General features: G+C 41.1%; 1 protein-coding gene across 1 annotated transcript in view; it reads right to left on the reverse strand.

Moving 5' to 3' along the window:
• Window positions 1-11589, reverse strand: part of T265_13038 (hypothetical protein) — a gene marked incomplete at both ends in the record, with an annotated part of 13452 nt that extends 1863 nt beyond the window's left edge. Inside the window, one exon of the mRNA XM_009166882.1 lies at window positions 11079-11589. Within this exon, the coding sequence (XP_009165146.1) occupies window positions 11079-11502 (424 nt within the window). The remainder of the gene's footprint in view (window positions 1-11078) is intronic.
• Between the last annotated feature and the right edge of the window lie 4834 nt (window positions 11590-16423).

A 16423-nucleotide genomic window follows, 5' to 3' on the forward strand; every position in this document is an offset into this window, starting at 1 on the left:
TTTTTTTAAATTTTACTCACAAAATAATATCACTATATGGCGGCTATAAGGCAGAACTGGACAAATCGGGCAAGTAATAGAAATGATTTGGTTACCCCGTCTGCCTTTTCTCAAATGAACGAACGATACGTGCACGCTTTAGGACGTGTGCTGACCGGAGCTTCATATATGACACCATGACGAAGAAAGCTGACTATTCCATTATTTCTCACAGGCGCAGTTCGTTATCTTAAGCGCCACAACAAATGTGACTGGTGGCTGGGCAAAAGAGAATTCGAACATGTCAAACGAGCATTCTGTATTAGATAATACTGTAAAACGTTTTGATTAAGTTTGTCAGTTGACGTCCACTTGGGGCCTTCGATGACACTGAGCAGTAAACATCAACTTCAGTTAGGTACGATTTTGAAGCAAAATTAGGAAAGACAGTTAAGAAAAACTCCAGGATTGAACGTTTCTGGTGAGAAGGGTGAAACAATAAGGGTGAGACAGGTGCTGGGCTTATGATAAGTGGCCTTGAAATTGGTGCTATGCCAAAAATTATAGATTGTTTCATCCTTCGGCGGGAAGGTTTGCCTGTCATTTGCAAAATTCTCAGGTTTGTGAGCGACGCGATGGAAGACATTTAGTCTCCCTCTACTATCTAGTGTGCGTTGAATTTAACGTACGAGTAACATCGTTTTCTTGCTACTTCATTTGACCAAACACAGTTTCTTTGGACAAGCAAGCAGTTAGCAGAGCCGGAAGTGGATATCCAACCCAAATCACTAAATTCTGTGATTCGGTGAACCAAGCCAAAAAGGCTCGTTTGGGCTTTAAGAAGTATTTGACTAGATACAAATACCCGGGAACGATGCAGCAGTTTCCGTGTTATGGACGATTAATTTTGCTTTGTGAGAAAGATATTTATTTATTTATTTATTTATTTGTTTATGTATTTATTTATATTAAATTTGCGAGTTTAGGTGGCAAGAAGGATTATTCCAGAATATGACCCTTTCATTATTGTCTTATCAATCTTCCAATTATCACTGTTCAGTAAACCTTTGGCGCTTATTTATCCACAATTCATCGGGTTGCCTGAATTTCCTTGATTTTTTCTCGTTTTCACATACGGCACACATTTTCTCTAATTTTTGCCATGATTCAGGCGGACGGGTTATTTAAGTTACCAGAATCACCCTCTCATAGTTATGCCCGAGAGTTTCTCCCAATTTATTATGAGTAAATATCACAGAGCACCTAATAATGTAATGGATTGTTTACTTTGGCTTCAAATTGTTGGTACTAAGATTACCCGTTCATAGGTATTGTGTTTCGGTTGTGTTAATCTATTCACGCACTTGAAGGAATGAGCATCGGCTGTTTGCACAGCGGTCCCAAGTTGCTGAAGGGGAGCTGAAATGCAACTGAACGAATCAGATACAATTTGTATTGCTATTGTTACGGATCGTCTTACATCATTTCCTCAGTGGTCACTTAGTTGCCATCTCAAGCAACAAATGCTGATGTATCAGCTTGAAGACTTTAACTCCGACCAATTTGTCGGTTTCAAACGTCAAATTTTGTAAGCGAACCACGGGTTTCTAAGATAAGCATTCATTTCCCTAAACAATTTTCTGCTTCTGAAATCGTTCGGCTACATCATTTCAGATTGGTGACATGCACAATCAAGCTAGCGTTGTAAAACGGTATTTCAACCATTGATGTCTAGCAATAGCTTGTTATCAGACACCCAATGAATAATTATGCGTTTGGTCTTCCCTAACAATGTACCCTTTAGGGCGAGTTACCCCACAGTCGTAGACTCAACCTAAAGGTGTGTATAGCAAATATACACTAATTTGCTAACGAAATTGGTTTTTCGAGAGACTCACCTGCTGAATCTCTCGTTCGTGATGTTTCCGGGCAACGGGATGTGCTGAACCAGGCCGCCTCAAGTTTCAGTCGCTTCAATATTCGAGATATCGCGATACATGTATATATTTGTGATGCACTACTCATAAGGCCGACGGATTTTCAGTAACCTCATGAGTACTGCATTACACAAGGCGTATATAGTTTTACCGTTGAGAAATGTCCATATAATTTTGCGATTTTTCTGTTATTGGGTGTTTTGCCAATCCGCTCGGTTAGTCAAACTAATCCAAGAATCTGTTGGGCACTGTAGCATTGTTTCATCTTTATCTGTAACCACGGGTTATACGTATCTCCTGAGACCTGAGAAAGGCTTATACCGTCATTTTTCAGAGGACGATTGCTCCCAACTTGGAGAGTACATATTCTGAAAAAAAGGCCACTCATTTTTATGTAGCTGAATTTCGTACAACGTGACCTTTGCTTCTGCCCAGAGGTCAATGAGAATTGTAGCGCTTAACAGTGTTACTCAACTTCTCGGCAAGTTAACTTGACATTAAAAAAAATTCTACCATATCAGAGTTTTTTTCGAACGAGAATCATGGCAGCTAGCGTATCACACTAAAGTAATTATGCACTGTAGATGTGCAACTTTACAAGCTCAAACTATTTCCCGTGTAGGCTGGTGCTTTAATTCGAAAGATACGTTCAACTCTGTAACCGTGGGGCTACTTCCCAAACGCACCAAGAGCTTACTGTGACTGAACCCATCAAGATATTATTGTTAGAAGAAGACGCATTTACTCATAAAGTCTTGTGTGTGAATCGCACTGTTGGGCATAACCAAAGTGCACTGGGTGACATGAAAACCAACTGTGGAAATTGTTTCATTCAACCACACTTTACTGCACTTCAAACATCTTTACCGCCTGTTTTGACTGACCATTGGATTAGTTCGTATCCCAACTGTTGTGTTAGTTCCGTGTTGTTATTTGTAACATGCTGTATAGGTCAGTTTAGACGAAATATGAAAATAACCCTAATTTTTTCATCAGCTCCGTGTGACAGGATATGCGGAGCGTGTGCGGTGAACTATGGTTTTGTTTCTATTTTTCAAGTCATCTTGATGCAAACTCATGACAAAAACTGACCGCCCTCGCTCCCTACTTTTTAACTTAAAAAGGGCTGTTAATACCGTCTTTCTTTAAAGAAGTAGACAATTGTTCATTATTCTGCTGAGTGACTTCTGCTTGCGTTGGATGTTTGTTTGTATCCGCTCTGTAGTACGCTGAGTGGCCGTGTAATACCGTTTATCCGTTGACCTTCACTTAGTTTCGTTCAATTTGATTCATGATTAACATCAATGGAAATCGATAAAAGTCTCACGATCAGAGAGTTTCTTCTAACCTGGTGCTATAATAAACCGCCTGGACCATTTTTACGCTAAACACCACTGCCCGGCGAGATGGCTCAGTGATAAAAGCCCAAATTTACTGACCGAAGGGTCCGTAGTTTGAATTCGACCTGTGCATCTCTGTTTCTCTGTCTAGGCTTGGGCAACCTGGCAGCATCCCAGCACTCGTGCTTTCTTCGGGTGACATGGCAGTTGTGCATCAAAAGGATGCTTCACCTCAATGATTTTTACTGTCTTGTGAAACGGTGTTTTGTCGGTATCCTTTTTAAGTGATCTATATTTTTACGGAGAACGCTCTAGGAAACTAAGTAGGCCAAGCACAAGCTCATCAACACGTTTTGCATATGTTTACACTATCTAATATTGCGTTTGTGATACGACCTAAAATGCATGAGAACATCCTCCTAGACATCGAATTTGCGCGTGAATGAAATAATGTACTGTAGTTAGTGTTAATACTGTACGTTTCACTTTATTGTGCGTTTTTTGCTCCTGTTGATAATCTTGATGATCCATCCTCCAGGCATGGACCTGTTTGCTGTCTGGATACATTTGAGGCAAACAGTGTTGCTTATCAGACAAAACGACAGCACTTATTTATGCGAAAACGCTGAAATGCGTTAATAGAAACCTACAGAGGATGGGGCGATGTGGTGGACCTGCTGATCTATTGTGATCAAAGACCTTGTCTAGACTTTCATCCTTTTGGGGCGTTTAGCTGTACAAGAATGACTTATATTTGTACATGAGAAGTTGACAGTAATATGGTAGGGAATCTTGCATGCACAACGTCCTTACTAGACCATTTTTACTCATACGTTTTGTATGATCCAGTCAAATTAACCCCAAAACTTTTGAATAGGTGCCTAAAAACCTTGTTTGGCCATGCATATTTTTATCGTAGATTCTTCATTCATTCTCAAGTCACACCTCTCGTTCATGTAGCGAACATCTTAGTAACTCCTTGGGGTTTATTACAACTCTCCCGAATTCATAATAGTTCGATGCCTAATAAAACTTACGTTCCTCAAGTAATACCGGCAAGGAGCAATTAAAAAATGCTCCACCTAGGAGGGTACGAGCATAAATGATATCGTAACGCATCGCTCATTTGTGAATCTGCATAAACATTGGGACAGTAGTCATACGCATCCACCAAAATAACGGTGAAATAAGTGGATTAGTAATAATAGCGCATAAACCAAGCGGGTTTAAATTCTGGGACCAGTATATAGGGAGCGTAAATCAACTATAACTATATAACTATAATCTAAACTGTTGGAGAGCTACCGATACACTTCGACTCTCTAAAGGGTTGAAGTGTAATCTGCTGGGTAATAGTGGCATATATTCTCAATGGTAAGGTGACTTCATGTTCACTATTTTGTGGTATATATCTCTTCCTGAATAAACCTCACTGTATCCTTTGAAACCCATCATCAATTGACGAAGTGGTTCAACTTTTTCTGATCATCTTTGCTGCATTCATCCGCGGACCAGTCATGTAATCATTTACTCTCATTCACATGCAAGAAGGTCTGTTTCCTGTTGCTAAATTGCTTTAATATGCATGTTGTTAAGGTTGCAAAAATAATACCGGACCGTCAGGTTACTGGAAAAAGTTTATCAGATTCCATATTCCAGTTCAATGGTTTGAGAGTATTGTGACCAGATAACTTAAACCGACGCTACAGATATAATCGATTCCGGTTATTGATGTATATTTGATCAGTCATCAAAATGAGCAGAGTGTCAAACATTGAGTGGGCAAACTTGGGATTTTGTGCTTTTAAGCTTATCCGCTATGCTTGTTAAACCAGAGCCATATCCGAGCGCCCTACAACAGACAATTTTAAGCCAGTGATCCACAGTTTATAGTTCGAACCATTGACTCTTTATCAGACTACAAATATCGTCGATTAGTTTATTCATTTACGAGAAACAGACCAGGTTTTGCAAGCCTGGCTCAGTAAGATAAGTTCACCAGTCAGAGGAGTAATGACTAATGAAGGACCAAAAAAAGATCAAACTTAACCTTTTCGCAACTGGTAAATCCCAAACAGTCAACAAACCCTTGCAGCTGTAAATATGCGTTCTCATCATGATCCATGTAGGGAAAAAATAAAGTGGATTATACAAACGTTCTTAGCACTGCAACAGCAGTATTCTACGTCGTGGTGATATGAATCTGCAAGGAAATATTTTGCTCAAACTAATGAAGAGTGCATCTCACTATGTGCACTTTTTCGCTGTTTTGAAAAACTACACTTTATCATGTGAATCATTACTATAGTGTGGCGACTGGAAAATGTGCAGATATACCTTAAATAGTTAAGGGAAATAGCTGAGAAATACAGACAAAAATTTGGGGGAAAGCGATAATATTATAATGATGTTACATTCGCAAGCAGCTTTAGGCTATTTAATTCATTACTATTAACAAAATAGATAAAAATATCTTTCGAAAAAACACATTTCAGAAAAAGTTCCAAAGCTCAAAGCATTTGCTTTTAAAGCACCGTGCTAACAACTAAATTCAGCCTACGGTAGTAATCGGTTGTTTATAAAAATTGTCTATTTGAAGCAGAGGCCTGCGTTTTTGGTGCACAACTTTTCCTGTGTATTATTTGACACTGGTTGTGCGGACTGAAATTTGCGTTAGTTGGATAACTTTCGGTAGAACGTAACAAAAATGGACCCCGTACATGAGTTTTAGTTTTTTACTAGCTTTTCCAACCTGGATGCGTTATACGAAGAAGTTTGTTGATGTAGAACGCGCTTCATAATACAGCTAAGTTAGATATTTCACAAACAGATCGTAACTTCACTACACCTCAATATTGTAAACTTTTCCAAAAACATGCAAGCATGTGTAACTACTCTGAATAAAAAGCTATTTCTGGCAGAACGATTATATTGTCCTCGTTCAATTTGTCCCTCAACTAGAATAGCTATGCTTCCAATTAGATCCATCTGGCCAGATCACCAAAGAGTACCAACTATTTATAGTTGAAGAAACAAACATAATGAAATAATGGATTCCAGTTGCCCATGCCGGAAGTGTAGACTTAAAAAATGGTCACACACGGCAAATCTTGCGACCGAAAGTGGCATCCAAATGTGTTAGAAGAGGTGCACAGGCTTATAATAAACCGAAGCAAAAAATAACGCCAGATCGTTATTTTTCCGAAGTACAGGCACAAAACCAATCGTGTTGTACATAATAAGCAACAATTCATAAAAATATTTTGATTACATAAACGGTGTATTTTACCTTAATTATAAAGCCTGCAGACAGCGAGCAAAAACGATTACTTTTTCTGTTAGACAAAGCAAATGCACTCTGACTTAGCAGTGTTGGTAAACGTATGAAATATCACATTTATTTTAACCAAGGGTTTATACCAATATAAAGACATTAGGAAACCCTTGATTGATTGAACCGAACAGAACCGTATGAGGTTGAAAATAGAGTGAACAACCCTTGATTGATTGAACCGAACAGAACCATATGAGGTTGAAAATAGAGTGAATACCTAATCCAATATCCCCAGTTTCAGGTAATAAAGGAGTATTCGGCTAATTCAAAGTCTACACAAAAAACACAGACATCAAAATGCAATGCGGACATTTCGAAATCTGACTGCAATTAGAATATCTGAAATAGCAACAAAATGTAGCGCAATATATCTGCTACTTGCACTCATCAAGAATGCTCCGGATTCAAAGTAACACGTGAATCGAATTCACTCTTTTTTCACAGGTTTCTGTCCTATGTTGATGAAAGCTCTAAAACACTTTTTTGTCGTTTGTCCAGAGGTCGCTAACACATAATATTAGTGCTCAACGCTCATCTTCATTTTATTCCTTACTTACAAAGTAACTCGTTAGATTATGTAAACAACCGCATCTGACTTTGCATATCGTATATAAAACTTGTATCTGTAAGTGCGCAGTCGCACAAGGTGTTTTTTTTTACACAGATTTTTAGAAATTTACACGTCAGCGTAACCTTTTCCTGTTTATTACTCCCAGAAAGTAAGCGAAATACCATTTCACAGCAATTTTTACAGTAGTATCTTTGAACAGGTCCATTAATGGACTTGTGGTCACTACAGATACAAAGATTAACGAGAATTTGAGGAGAAAGGATATCTATTTGGTGTAGTTATTGTCTCGCAAGGGTTTAAACAGATGAGCTAGTAAGATGAATATACTCTCAGCTGGGTTAAAAAGGAGTGTACCCTGAATACGAAAGTAAATTGTTTAGCAGAACTAAATATGTCATAATCAGTGAATTCAGCCTAGGTCAGTCATCTGAAACGTACCTTATGTACCTTCAAAAACTAGGATATTAAAAGTTCCGTGAGAAGACCGTCGCCCACAGTATCTGAGTTTATTGGCCTTATATTTTCAGGTTTAGAAACGGTTGGCTCCGCCAGCTGCCATCAAAAGGCAATTATATTTTTGCTCTTCATAGCGAGACGAAACTTCATGTACTGATGTTTTTACAAATGCAGTCTGTAAAGAAATATCTTGAGGTGTACTTGGCCATCGTGCACCTATATAACTTTGGATGTATGTACATTTTGCGGTTGAGTTCATACGTGAAACGGAGAAGCTGTCAAATTAAACGGGCCTATGTCGAAAGTTTGGTGATAAGTAAGCACTAAACGACACACCCCTCTACCGTTCTCACGACGCAGGAATATTTAATAAAAAAAAGTTCAGTGACGTTAACAGTGGCAGTCTTTGAGTTTCAGAGAATGAGAAATAACAAAGACTGCACCCTTACCTTAATTGTTTACTAAATTAACGCCAAAATTCGGACTAACTTTTTGTGGCAATACTAAAAAGCCATAAACTTTACCCGTTTGCATTTAATAAAAAAAAGTTCAGTGACGTTAACAGTGGCAGTCTTTGAGTTTCAGAGAATGAGAAATAACAAAGACTGCACCCTTACCTTAATTGTTTACTAAATTAACGCCAAAATTCGGACTAACTTTTTGTGGCAATACTAAAAAGCCCTAAACTTTAACCCGTTTGCCCCACAAGTACGAAAAGTCGCACACCCAACCATATCACTAAACAAACAAGTGTGCCTATAATTGCATGTGCTTTATTATCCTCCTCCCAGTTCACCAAAAAATGAACAAAAATTAATTCGCATACACATGCGTCATCTAATCTAAAACCGCATGGCTTTTCTTCTCTCCCGAAGTTGTGGAAGTTTTCATAGATAACAGCTATGATTTGTCCAATAACGTTCATCTTAGTACTGCGTCTTGGTAGTTCTAACCTTTTCAAACCTTCCATGGTCTTGTGCTCATGTTTTTTTAAGTAACACACTGTCGCCTCCCCTCAAAATATTCCTTTTTCCATCGCAAGCCTACCTAGGCATCAACAATTTAATGGCCGCTCTAGTAAAGTGTTGCTTTTTTAATGAAGACCTTCATCCCTTTGCACAGATTCTTGGCTTCAGTGGCGGATTCTGGAGCTTCACTATACGAAACTAATAAATATATTGAAAACAACATGGTGATGCTCCTCAAAGATGGCTGTGCTGCAAACAGCAGCTTTTGTTCTTAGATTATGGTTACATGTCTTTTCTGCACCCACATAATTTTCAGCATAAGTATACAACTTGAAAATATTGTTTCCCCTAAGTTCGCCTCATGATACCTGAGCCTAAAATTCCCAATTTTGAACATACGTTTTAGTCGTTGCTCAACCATTAGCTGCTTATTTGTCATCTCAGCAGTTTCTGTCATGGGTTTGAATGTTTTTGTTGTTTTGATTTGTTTTAAAAACCGTTAAAGGTGTACCTGTTTTATCCAGTTGTAGTTTAATAGAAGTGATAATGCACTGCGCATTTGTTGCTCTGCCAAAAAATCTGCAGAATCTTGCAAGGTAATCGAAGGGGTACGTTGAATTGTTTCTGTGTATTATTAACGTAATTTCAAAATCTTGTTTTACACTTTTCCTACATGTTTTTACCTTCTACGCCAGGGACTATAGTGTAGATAAAATTAGATCAGAATGAAATTGCGCCTTGACTTATATTCCCAGTTTGCTTGTTCATATTTGACAGCCGATGCCTTCTTAGCACAAAAGGACTGTGAAGTATTCTCCCTGAGATGTTGCGCTTTCCTTCGAAAGGGTATATCAAGTTACTTTGTTTGAAACTTGGAACGGCTGTTCCTTTCGAATTCATGTTGAAGAAGGTTTTTGTTACGTAAATGCTGTAACAGGACAGTGAAAATTAAAATAAGTCACCGCTAACCAGAGTGAGGTGACAACTTGGTACTTCACTGATTAAGTCCCGTTAGGTTATGTTAGGATATCTTTGAAACCCATCCAGAACATGATGAACAGTCAAGTGCAGTTACCAGTAAACGACTGTACTCTGCACAAAACCTTCGGATGACGGTGACTCATTCACGTCACAGACCTGCCCTGAGTGAGGCCCTCAAAGAATGCTGACGTCGAAAATCTCAAGCTTCATTACTTTTTTTAAACTGTGCGCTCTTTTCACAATTTTATTTAAGGAAAATTCTCACTTTGGTATCTAGCATCCAGTCCAACACTGCCTAAGTTCATTTACTTCAATGTTACCTCCAATTTTTTTGGCCACCCCAGGGATGTTTAAGTTTAAATAATATTTCCCGTCAGAAAAATAACGTGGTCATTGTATTCATGGCGCTGACCTATCTAAAGTCGCAATACTCCATGTATATCTGGAAAAAATGTTGTCCTGTGGCGTGATTTTACTGGTTAGGATTCCATTTCAATCCTCGAAAACAAATCAGTGAAGAATATCTGCGGTGAACACACGGCCACCGGTTGCCACTGATAGTTACACTTCACCAGCCGAAAAATGCAGAGAAGTTCTTTATTTTATGTGCATCCACGCGACAAGTAAAGAAGTGCAACTTGGAAGAGGTCAACAGAATGACCAAAATGAAATATATGGATGCCACTTTGATTATCTGTTGAACGCGTAATTTAGTGAAAAGCGAGTACCTTCATCCGGACCAACACTCCTTCTCTTTTGAGACTGAGCTCCTTTTACCCTTGTGTTCGCAGACCAATACTCTTGGTCAAAAGTCGAAGACCTAATAAGTGGTACGATAACCGTCTTCTTCAGACACTTGTCGCTTTGTACTACTGCTTTGTACGGTGTGGCCATACACACGACTGTCACAGCTGATTTCACAGAGAAAATAATTCAGACTTCTACCAAGAAAGCGTTTGGTCGAACCCATGGAAACCGAAAAATTCTACGTGAGGTGAGTGTCTTGAGGCGAATTGACAGAAGCCATTGCTGTTAGTATATTATTATTACGCCTAATTTTTGCACGTATACCGTTATCCGTTGACTATGCAGCATGTTGTCTTAAGCACGATGAGGTCGGTAATTAGGCATGGTGTTCGATTGTAGTTCAGATGCCGTAAGTTTAGTCGGTGAGACCGATTACTATGGAACGCCCTTAGTTAGCCGGTACATGTGCCCCAGCTAATTTATGGCCGCAACCATCAGCGTCGTCTGACTACGATGGATTTTGAAAAAATTTTGAAAAAAGTGTCAACAAAGTTGAACTAAATTTTTACGTCACCATATTTGGTCAGCCGTAACCACCAGTGGCACTACCGGTGGCATCCGTAACGTGCCACTGATGCCCACCAGTGGCGTGTTTACTGGATGCTTCGGAGTACATCCTGAGCTCATGGAGCAGAAGGGGGCATTTTGTAGCTTAGATGATTAGCTAGACAAATGTAAAGACTGCGCGATAAAAGTGCGACTCACCACTTTCTATCACCCGAGAATCTTTGGCTCCATAATTGAGGTGTTTTAAGGGTTCAAATCCTGTGCACACGTATGAAAGGCCATCTTTCAAATCAGATAGTGAGCGCACTCGGTGACGGCCCGTAGGAGTGAAGATGCGCTGAACTCCACATGGCAAATAAACATGTTTTGGTAGGGTGTACGTCAAGTCCCTCAAGAAATCGTCTAACTCGTGATACCTTGAACAGTCAAGAAGTAAATAAGTTCCAACACTTGAGCGATCTCCATTCACGTAAACAACAATATGCTTGTGCAAAGACTCTTTTTTTCCTCCCGTTTCTTCTGCACGCGTTACGGTTTCGCGATCGATGGGCTGTGAAGGGATCGGAGAACCCAGAACCATTCCTACGAGATCACTTCTAAATTCCGGATTAAAAACCTCCATTTATGAAGACACTTTGTCTGGTGTTTAGTTCCAAGTTTTGCATGCGCCCGAATATCATATCCTTAAGACAACCAAACGACATCTGAGGGCACATTTGACCGATGCGCGTGAATTACAACCTTGAAAGTAAATAATAAGTGATGCAGTGCAAAGCCCTCAAGATGTCCATTTGGCCCGTAAGCAAGTAGCAGCAGAAATCTCGTAAAGTAGTACCGGTTTTATCCGGAGAAAAAGATCACACACCACAGCCTTTAGTGAGAAACTTGGCAAAGCCAAAAGCAATACAGTGTGACCGTCTCCAGGGGCTCGTCGGTCAATTGCTCCTCAGAATCGCTTGCTTGGTCTCTAAAGTAACTCTGAGGGCGCAACAAAGTGGAAATAAGTAAACGATGTCAAACTATTTGTATGTACCTCTTTTTATTCGAGCGCCGGGTCATTTCAACTTTTGAGAACTTTGATGGATTTTCCGGGATATCCCGCGTGAGCTCCATTGTGATGATATGGTATGCAGCAAAGAAACTTGTTTATAACTTGGATTACACTTATCATTTGCAACATGCCGTTTCTGTCTAGGCGCTGTGCAATGTCTTCCACAACAACTGGGCCCCGTTTTCCCTGCGGTTGCACCGTTGATAGATTAGCAATCAGTCGTCCGGAAACAACCAGGTTACACCTCTACTGGTCAGTCATGTTTCAAGTATTTGTTACGCCATCCATGCGTTGTTAACGGGCTGATCGAAACTTCGCCGGATCGCTCAGCAATGACGGTTTCTTCCTTCAGGTTTGGGCAGGACTTACTGTTGACCACCTCTGTGAGCTCGTCAAAACGACCTGTTTTTAATGTGCGCAACAGAGTCCCGGTCATCTGAATGAAAATTTCGTGAAACCAAGATGCATGGGTATCCAGACGAATCGGTCTGTTGTAGGTTTTTGTGAATACAAGGATGAGGATAAGAGGAAGGAATTATTCTTTGTTGCATTGTTTAGGCTTGGACAGTTCAGTCACACAACCCTTTCGATCTTTCTTGTTCTATGTATTAGGCAGCGACCACTGCTGTTTGTAGGGTTGAGATGCATTGTCCTAACATTTCCAATAACTAGCCTCCTTGATCGTTGCCAAATCGACTAACTCCCTGCCTTGCCAAAGTTGCCCAACCCCGCTCTCTCCAGGGCTTCACGCCTACTGAGCGACTGACATTCGCTGCAAAGCGCCGCTTGGCCACCAATGATAGCCTCTTGTGTCGCCAGTTGAATAAAATCTAAACCGTCAGGCAACTACACGCTTATAGTAATTTGCTTTAGGATTCTTATACCATATCGGTCGGTTCACTCGGTCAGCGATTCCTGAGTCATTCAACATAAATCAGCTTTCATCCCGGCTTATTTGAAAACTTACCAACCTCCCCGTAACTGTAACAAACTTTAGGTTACTTGCTATTACTGAAATTCATGTTAACGAGCTCTACTCAACTCAGCCCGAATCCTTTCCTTCTCGAGCCTCAATCCTCGGCAATATTTGCTCCAAACGCCCGGTATGGTCGTCATTCATTCCAGGTGATTTTCACTTCACATCCTCATCGCATTACACTGAACAAAATTCATGTGATTTTACAACGACAGGACTTTTAGTTTGGCGGTCCTCATGGCTAACTTGGATCTCGTTGAGCATACATATAATAAAGAAACTTTAGTCTCAACCGGTGGTTGGCATACCAGGCGTGATCAATACGTCACAGTCAGAACAAGAGCATGAATAGCGGAGCTTGTGGGTAAAGGGGATTGCGCGGAAATAGGACAGTGTCATTGACAGTGGGTATCATCCGATCCAGACGTTAGAATTTGAAGGTGACGGTTCAAAACTAAGGCCAGTATAGATAAAAAAGCGTGCAAAATGAGAGGAGAGGCGAAACATGGAAGCACTATGAGGAGCAGTTAGTCCATAACTGACTGCGTTACAAGAGACGACACAGCGGTCACTTCGTGGGAAACGTAAACCAAATGTGTCTGTCGCCTAATTTCCATCACTTGAGAATATTAGATCCAATATATGTAAGCCACGAGTGGGGTTACGTACAAACTGAGATCAACCCTCTGCACTAAGTTCAACAAGCAGCGAGGCATAACGAGTAGGACCTATTGTGAGAGACCAGGAAATATCCAATCAGTTGAAGTAACTCGGCACAAATTTAGACTACTATGGAGGGGCATGGGCATGGAGATAACACAGGGCAAGTCAGCAATACAAGTGGGGTAATGGGCTGATGGTAGCTAAATAAATCCTACTAGTACGTGGGCTGTCGAAGAGTTTTTTGCAACCTTGTGAGTAGTTTCCTCCATGAAAGTATTCTGCGATATTATCAGTATTGTGCCAGCTGAGTCATGAGGTGGCCTGTGTGCAGCACCTTCACTTGGAGGACAGCATAAGCGAGAAATTCAACTGAAGCTCCGGTGAAAACCAAATTGATTTACAAGTGAGTGTATTTCTCGATAACAGTCCAATTTGGGTTCAAGTAGAACATAAGGTTTACGGAATCTCGGGGACTGCGCCTACCTGATGAGTCCCAAGAAGGGCGAACCGGTCGTGGGCTGTCGAAGAGTTTTCAGCATCCTTGTGAATATTTTCCTCTACGAAAACCTACTAGTACAAGTTTTTTGGTCTGTTTCGTAGAGATCTAGATGACCCATGGAATCATCTCAAGGGTAGGATCATCAAAAGGAATGCACGGAGTTCTGATCTGCAGTTGACAGCGCAGCCATCGCCCCCTGAGTCATTCCTGTCAAAGCGGTGAATACTGTAGCCAGTCACTGAATTAGCCCCGTTTTGGGCCTCAACAACTCGCCCTGTTTCAGTTACACAACCCACACTTGGTCAGGCAATAGCGCTAATGGCTCGGGGATTATGGACTTCTGGCAACAGCGAGTAGGCAATAAACAGCACTATCGCCAAGTTCATTGACGAGCAAACAGTACGCAGTAGGAAGTTACCAACATTTGTTAAGGTGGAGTCTAGTATTAGGCCTTTGTGATTTTAATGTGAAACAACATTAAGCAGGGTTCACTAGGCGTGTGATCGAAGTCCGAAGAGGAGTATTCAGTACCGAAGGCAGGTGGGTAAATAGTCGGCGAAGTAGGCCGGCATCCAAGGCAGGACGTCCAGTATCAGGTCCAGCATAGTGGATGGAAAGTCTTCGGGAAGATGGGATGAGGTTGATTAAAGAGTTGTTGGCTGCTGCATCCTCTGAATTGTCGGGAGATGTGGGAAGTATGTGGTGCAGAAAAAGGTGCTGGCTGTGGGGGGTTGTACGACAGCCGAAAATTGTGTTTAGGTGGAACAAAAGTGGGTGGGCAGGGTTGTGGAAGCGAATATGGTCAGGGCTGACCAACGTTTGTTGTCCCCGCATGCTCAGAATAGAGCAGCCATTTGCAAACTACGTGAGGAGAGGCTTCTCATCGTTCCAGCAAGCATTCCGCCAAACACCCTGGGAATTTGCCGCAACCTTTAGTTTTTGTGGATCTTTCTATGACAGTCGGCACAAGCCGTACTAGGTAAACAGCAACGCGTTACCGTCACCAGTATACCGACACTTTCATCATGCCGCGGAAAAAGATAGTCAGTTTGTTGGTAATGCAAACAGGCAGTAGAATATGCTGGCCAGTACTTCGGAGATTAGGCACGAATTCAAACTAGTCCGGCATCTTTCCTGGTGCTTTTAGCTCATTCGGCAGGGAAATAATAGAGAAATTTGAACTACTTGCAAGCCATCATACTGAATCTGACAGTCTCAGTATCATCATCTCAACGTCGTACTTTAATCCGCGAACAGCCCCTTATATGTACATCTCGGGTGAGTCTATTGGAGTTCACATGATAGTTGAGATTGGTCAAGGACTCGCGGTTGATTGAGACAAACATGGAGCAAGGGTATTCTTAGGACCATTGACGACAGTGGGTAGTTCTTCGTTGCCATTAGACTTTAGCCTGAAATAACAACCAGCAAAGAGCGGCCACAGTTACAACTACCGTGGTGAATCGAAACTGCCTGATTTCAAAAAAGATGACTGAAGACAGTAGGGAATGGCGATATGCGGCCGATACTAACCGGCTTGGCTATGTGCAAATTGATAACGGTCAAACCAGCCAAAGTTTGCGCCCATAAGTGCATGGCTGACCATTAAGTCATCTCTGGAGGTAAGCAGAAATAGCAGACCTGTGAATAGACGTTTTCCGAATTTGCGATTGAAGCGTACGTGCCCTCCTAGCTACCTCATGTCCATGGGCATATAGCTTGCAGGCTTCTTGGGAAGTAGAAACATTATGCCAACCTTTCCTGAATGTTAGGTTAGCCCAGATTTGACAGTTAAAGGCATGCAAGGCCAACGATTAGGGAATAGGTGAGTGGCACGGATGTGTTGAACGTTTGGATTATAGGGTGACCTAAGCTACAAGAGCGGCTACGAGCCGGGAAAAGGGGATGAGGGTTTTCGAAACGAATTTCTACCGACGCGTCACGTCTCGTGCATTTTGTGAGTTTCTGCCAACTCAGTCAATCAATGATCAATACAAAGACGGGGGTGGGATCATTTTGACGATGCACGATACTTGAATCTCGGTTGAGGGACATTTGTTCCTGAGCCAACGAGTCCTTAGTTGGATCGTCAACGACATCATCAGAGATAGCAACGTTAAGAGTGGTTTCATTGTTTGCCTATGTATTTGGATAGTTTGGACGCGGGCGTATAAACGGTGACTAATGGCGATACGTTGGCATGAACGATAGGTTTGAGGATGCCAAAATGCTTAAGGCAGACATGAAAAACAGCCCGAAATAGCGAGTCGCTTTTAGTGTGCTTGATGTGTGTGAGTCTTGATCAAATGCTGGAAATTAAACGTTGTTTTATAAACCCAAGCACCGTAGCTGAC

The sequence above is a fragment of the Opisthorchis viverrini genome (genome assembly GCF_000715545.1).
Source record: "Opisthorchis viverrini unplaced genomic scaffold opera_v5_31, whole genome shotgun sequence".
Taxonomy (NCBI): Eukaryota; Metazoa; Platyhelminthes; class Trematoda; order Opisthorchiida; family Opisthorchiidae; genus Opisthorchis; species Opisthorchis viverrini.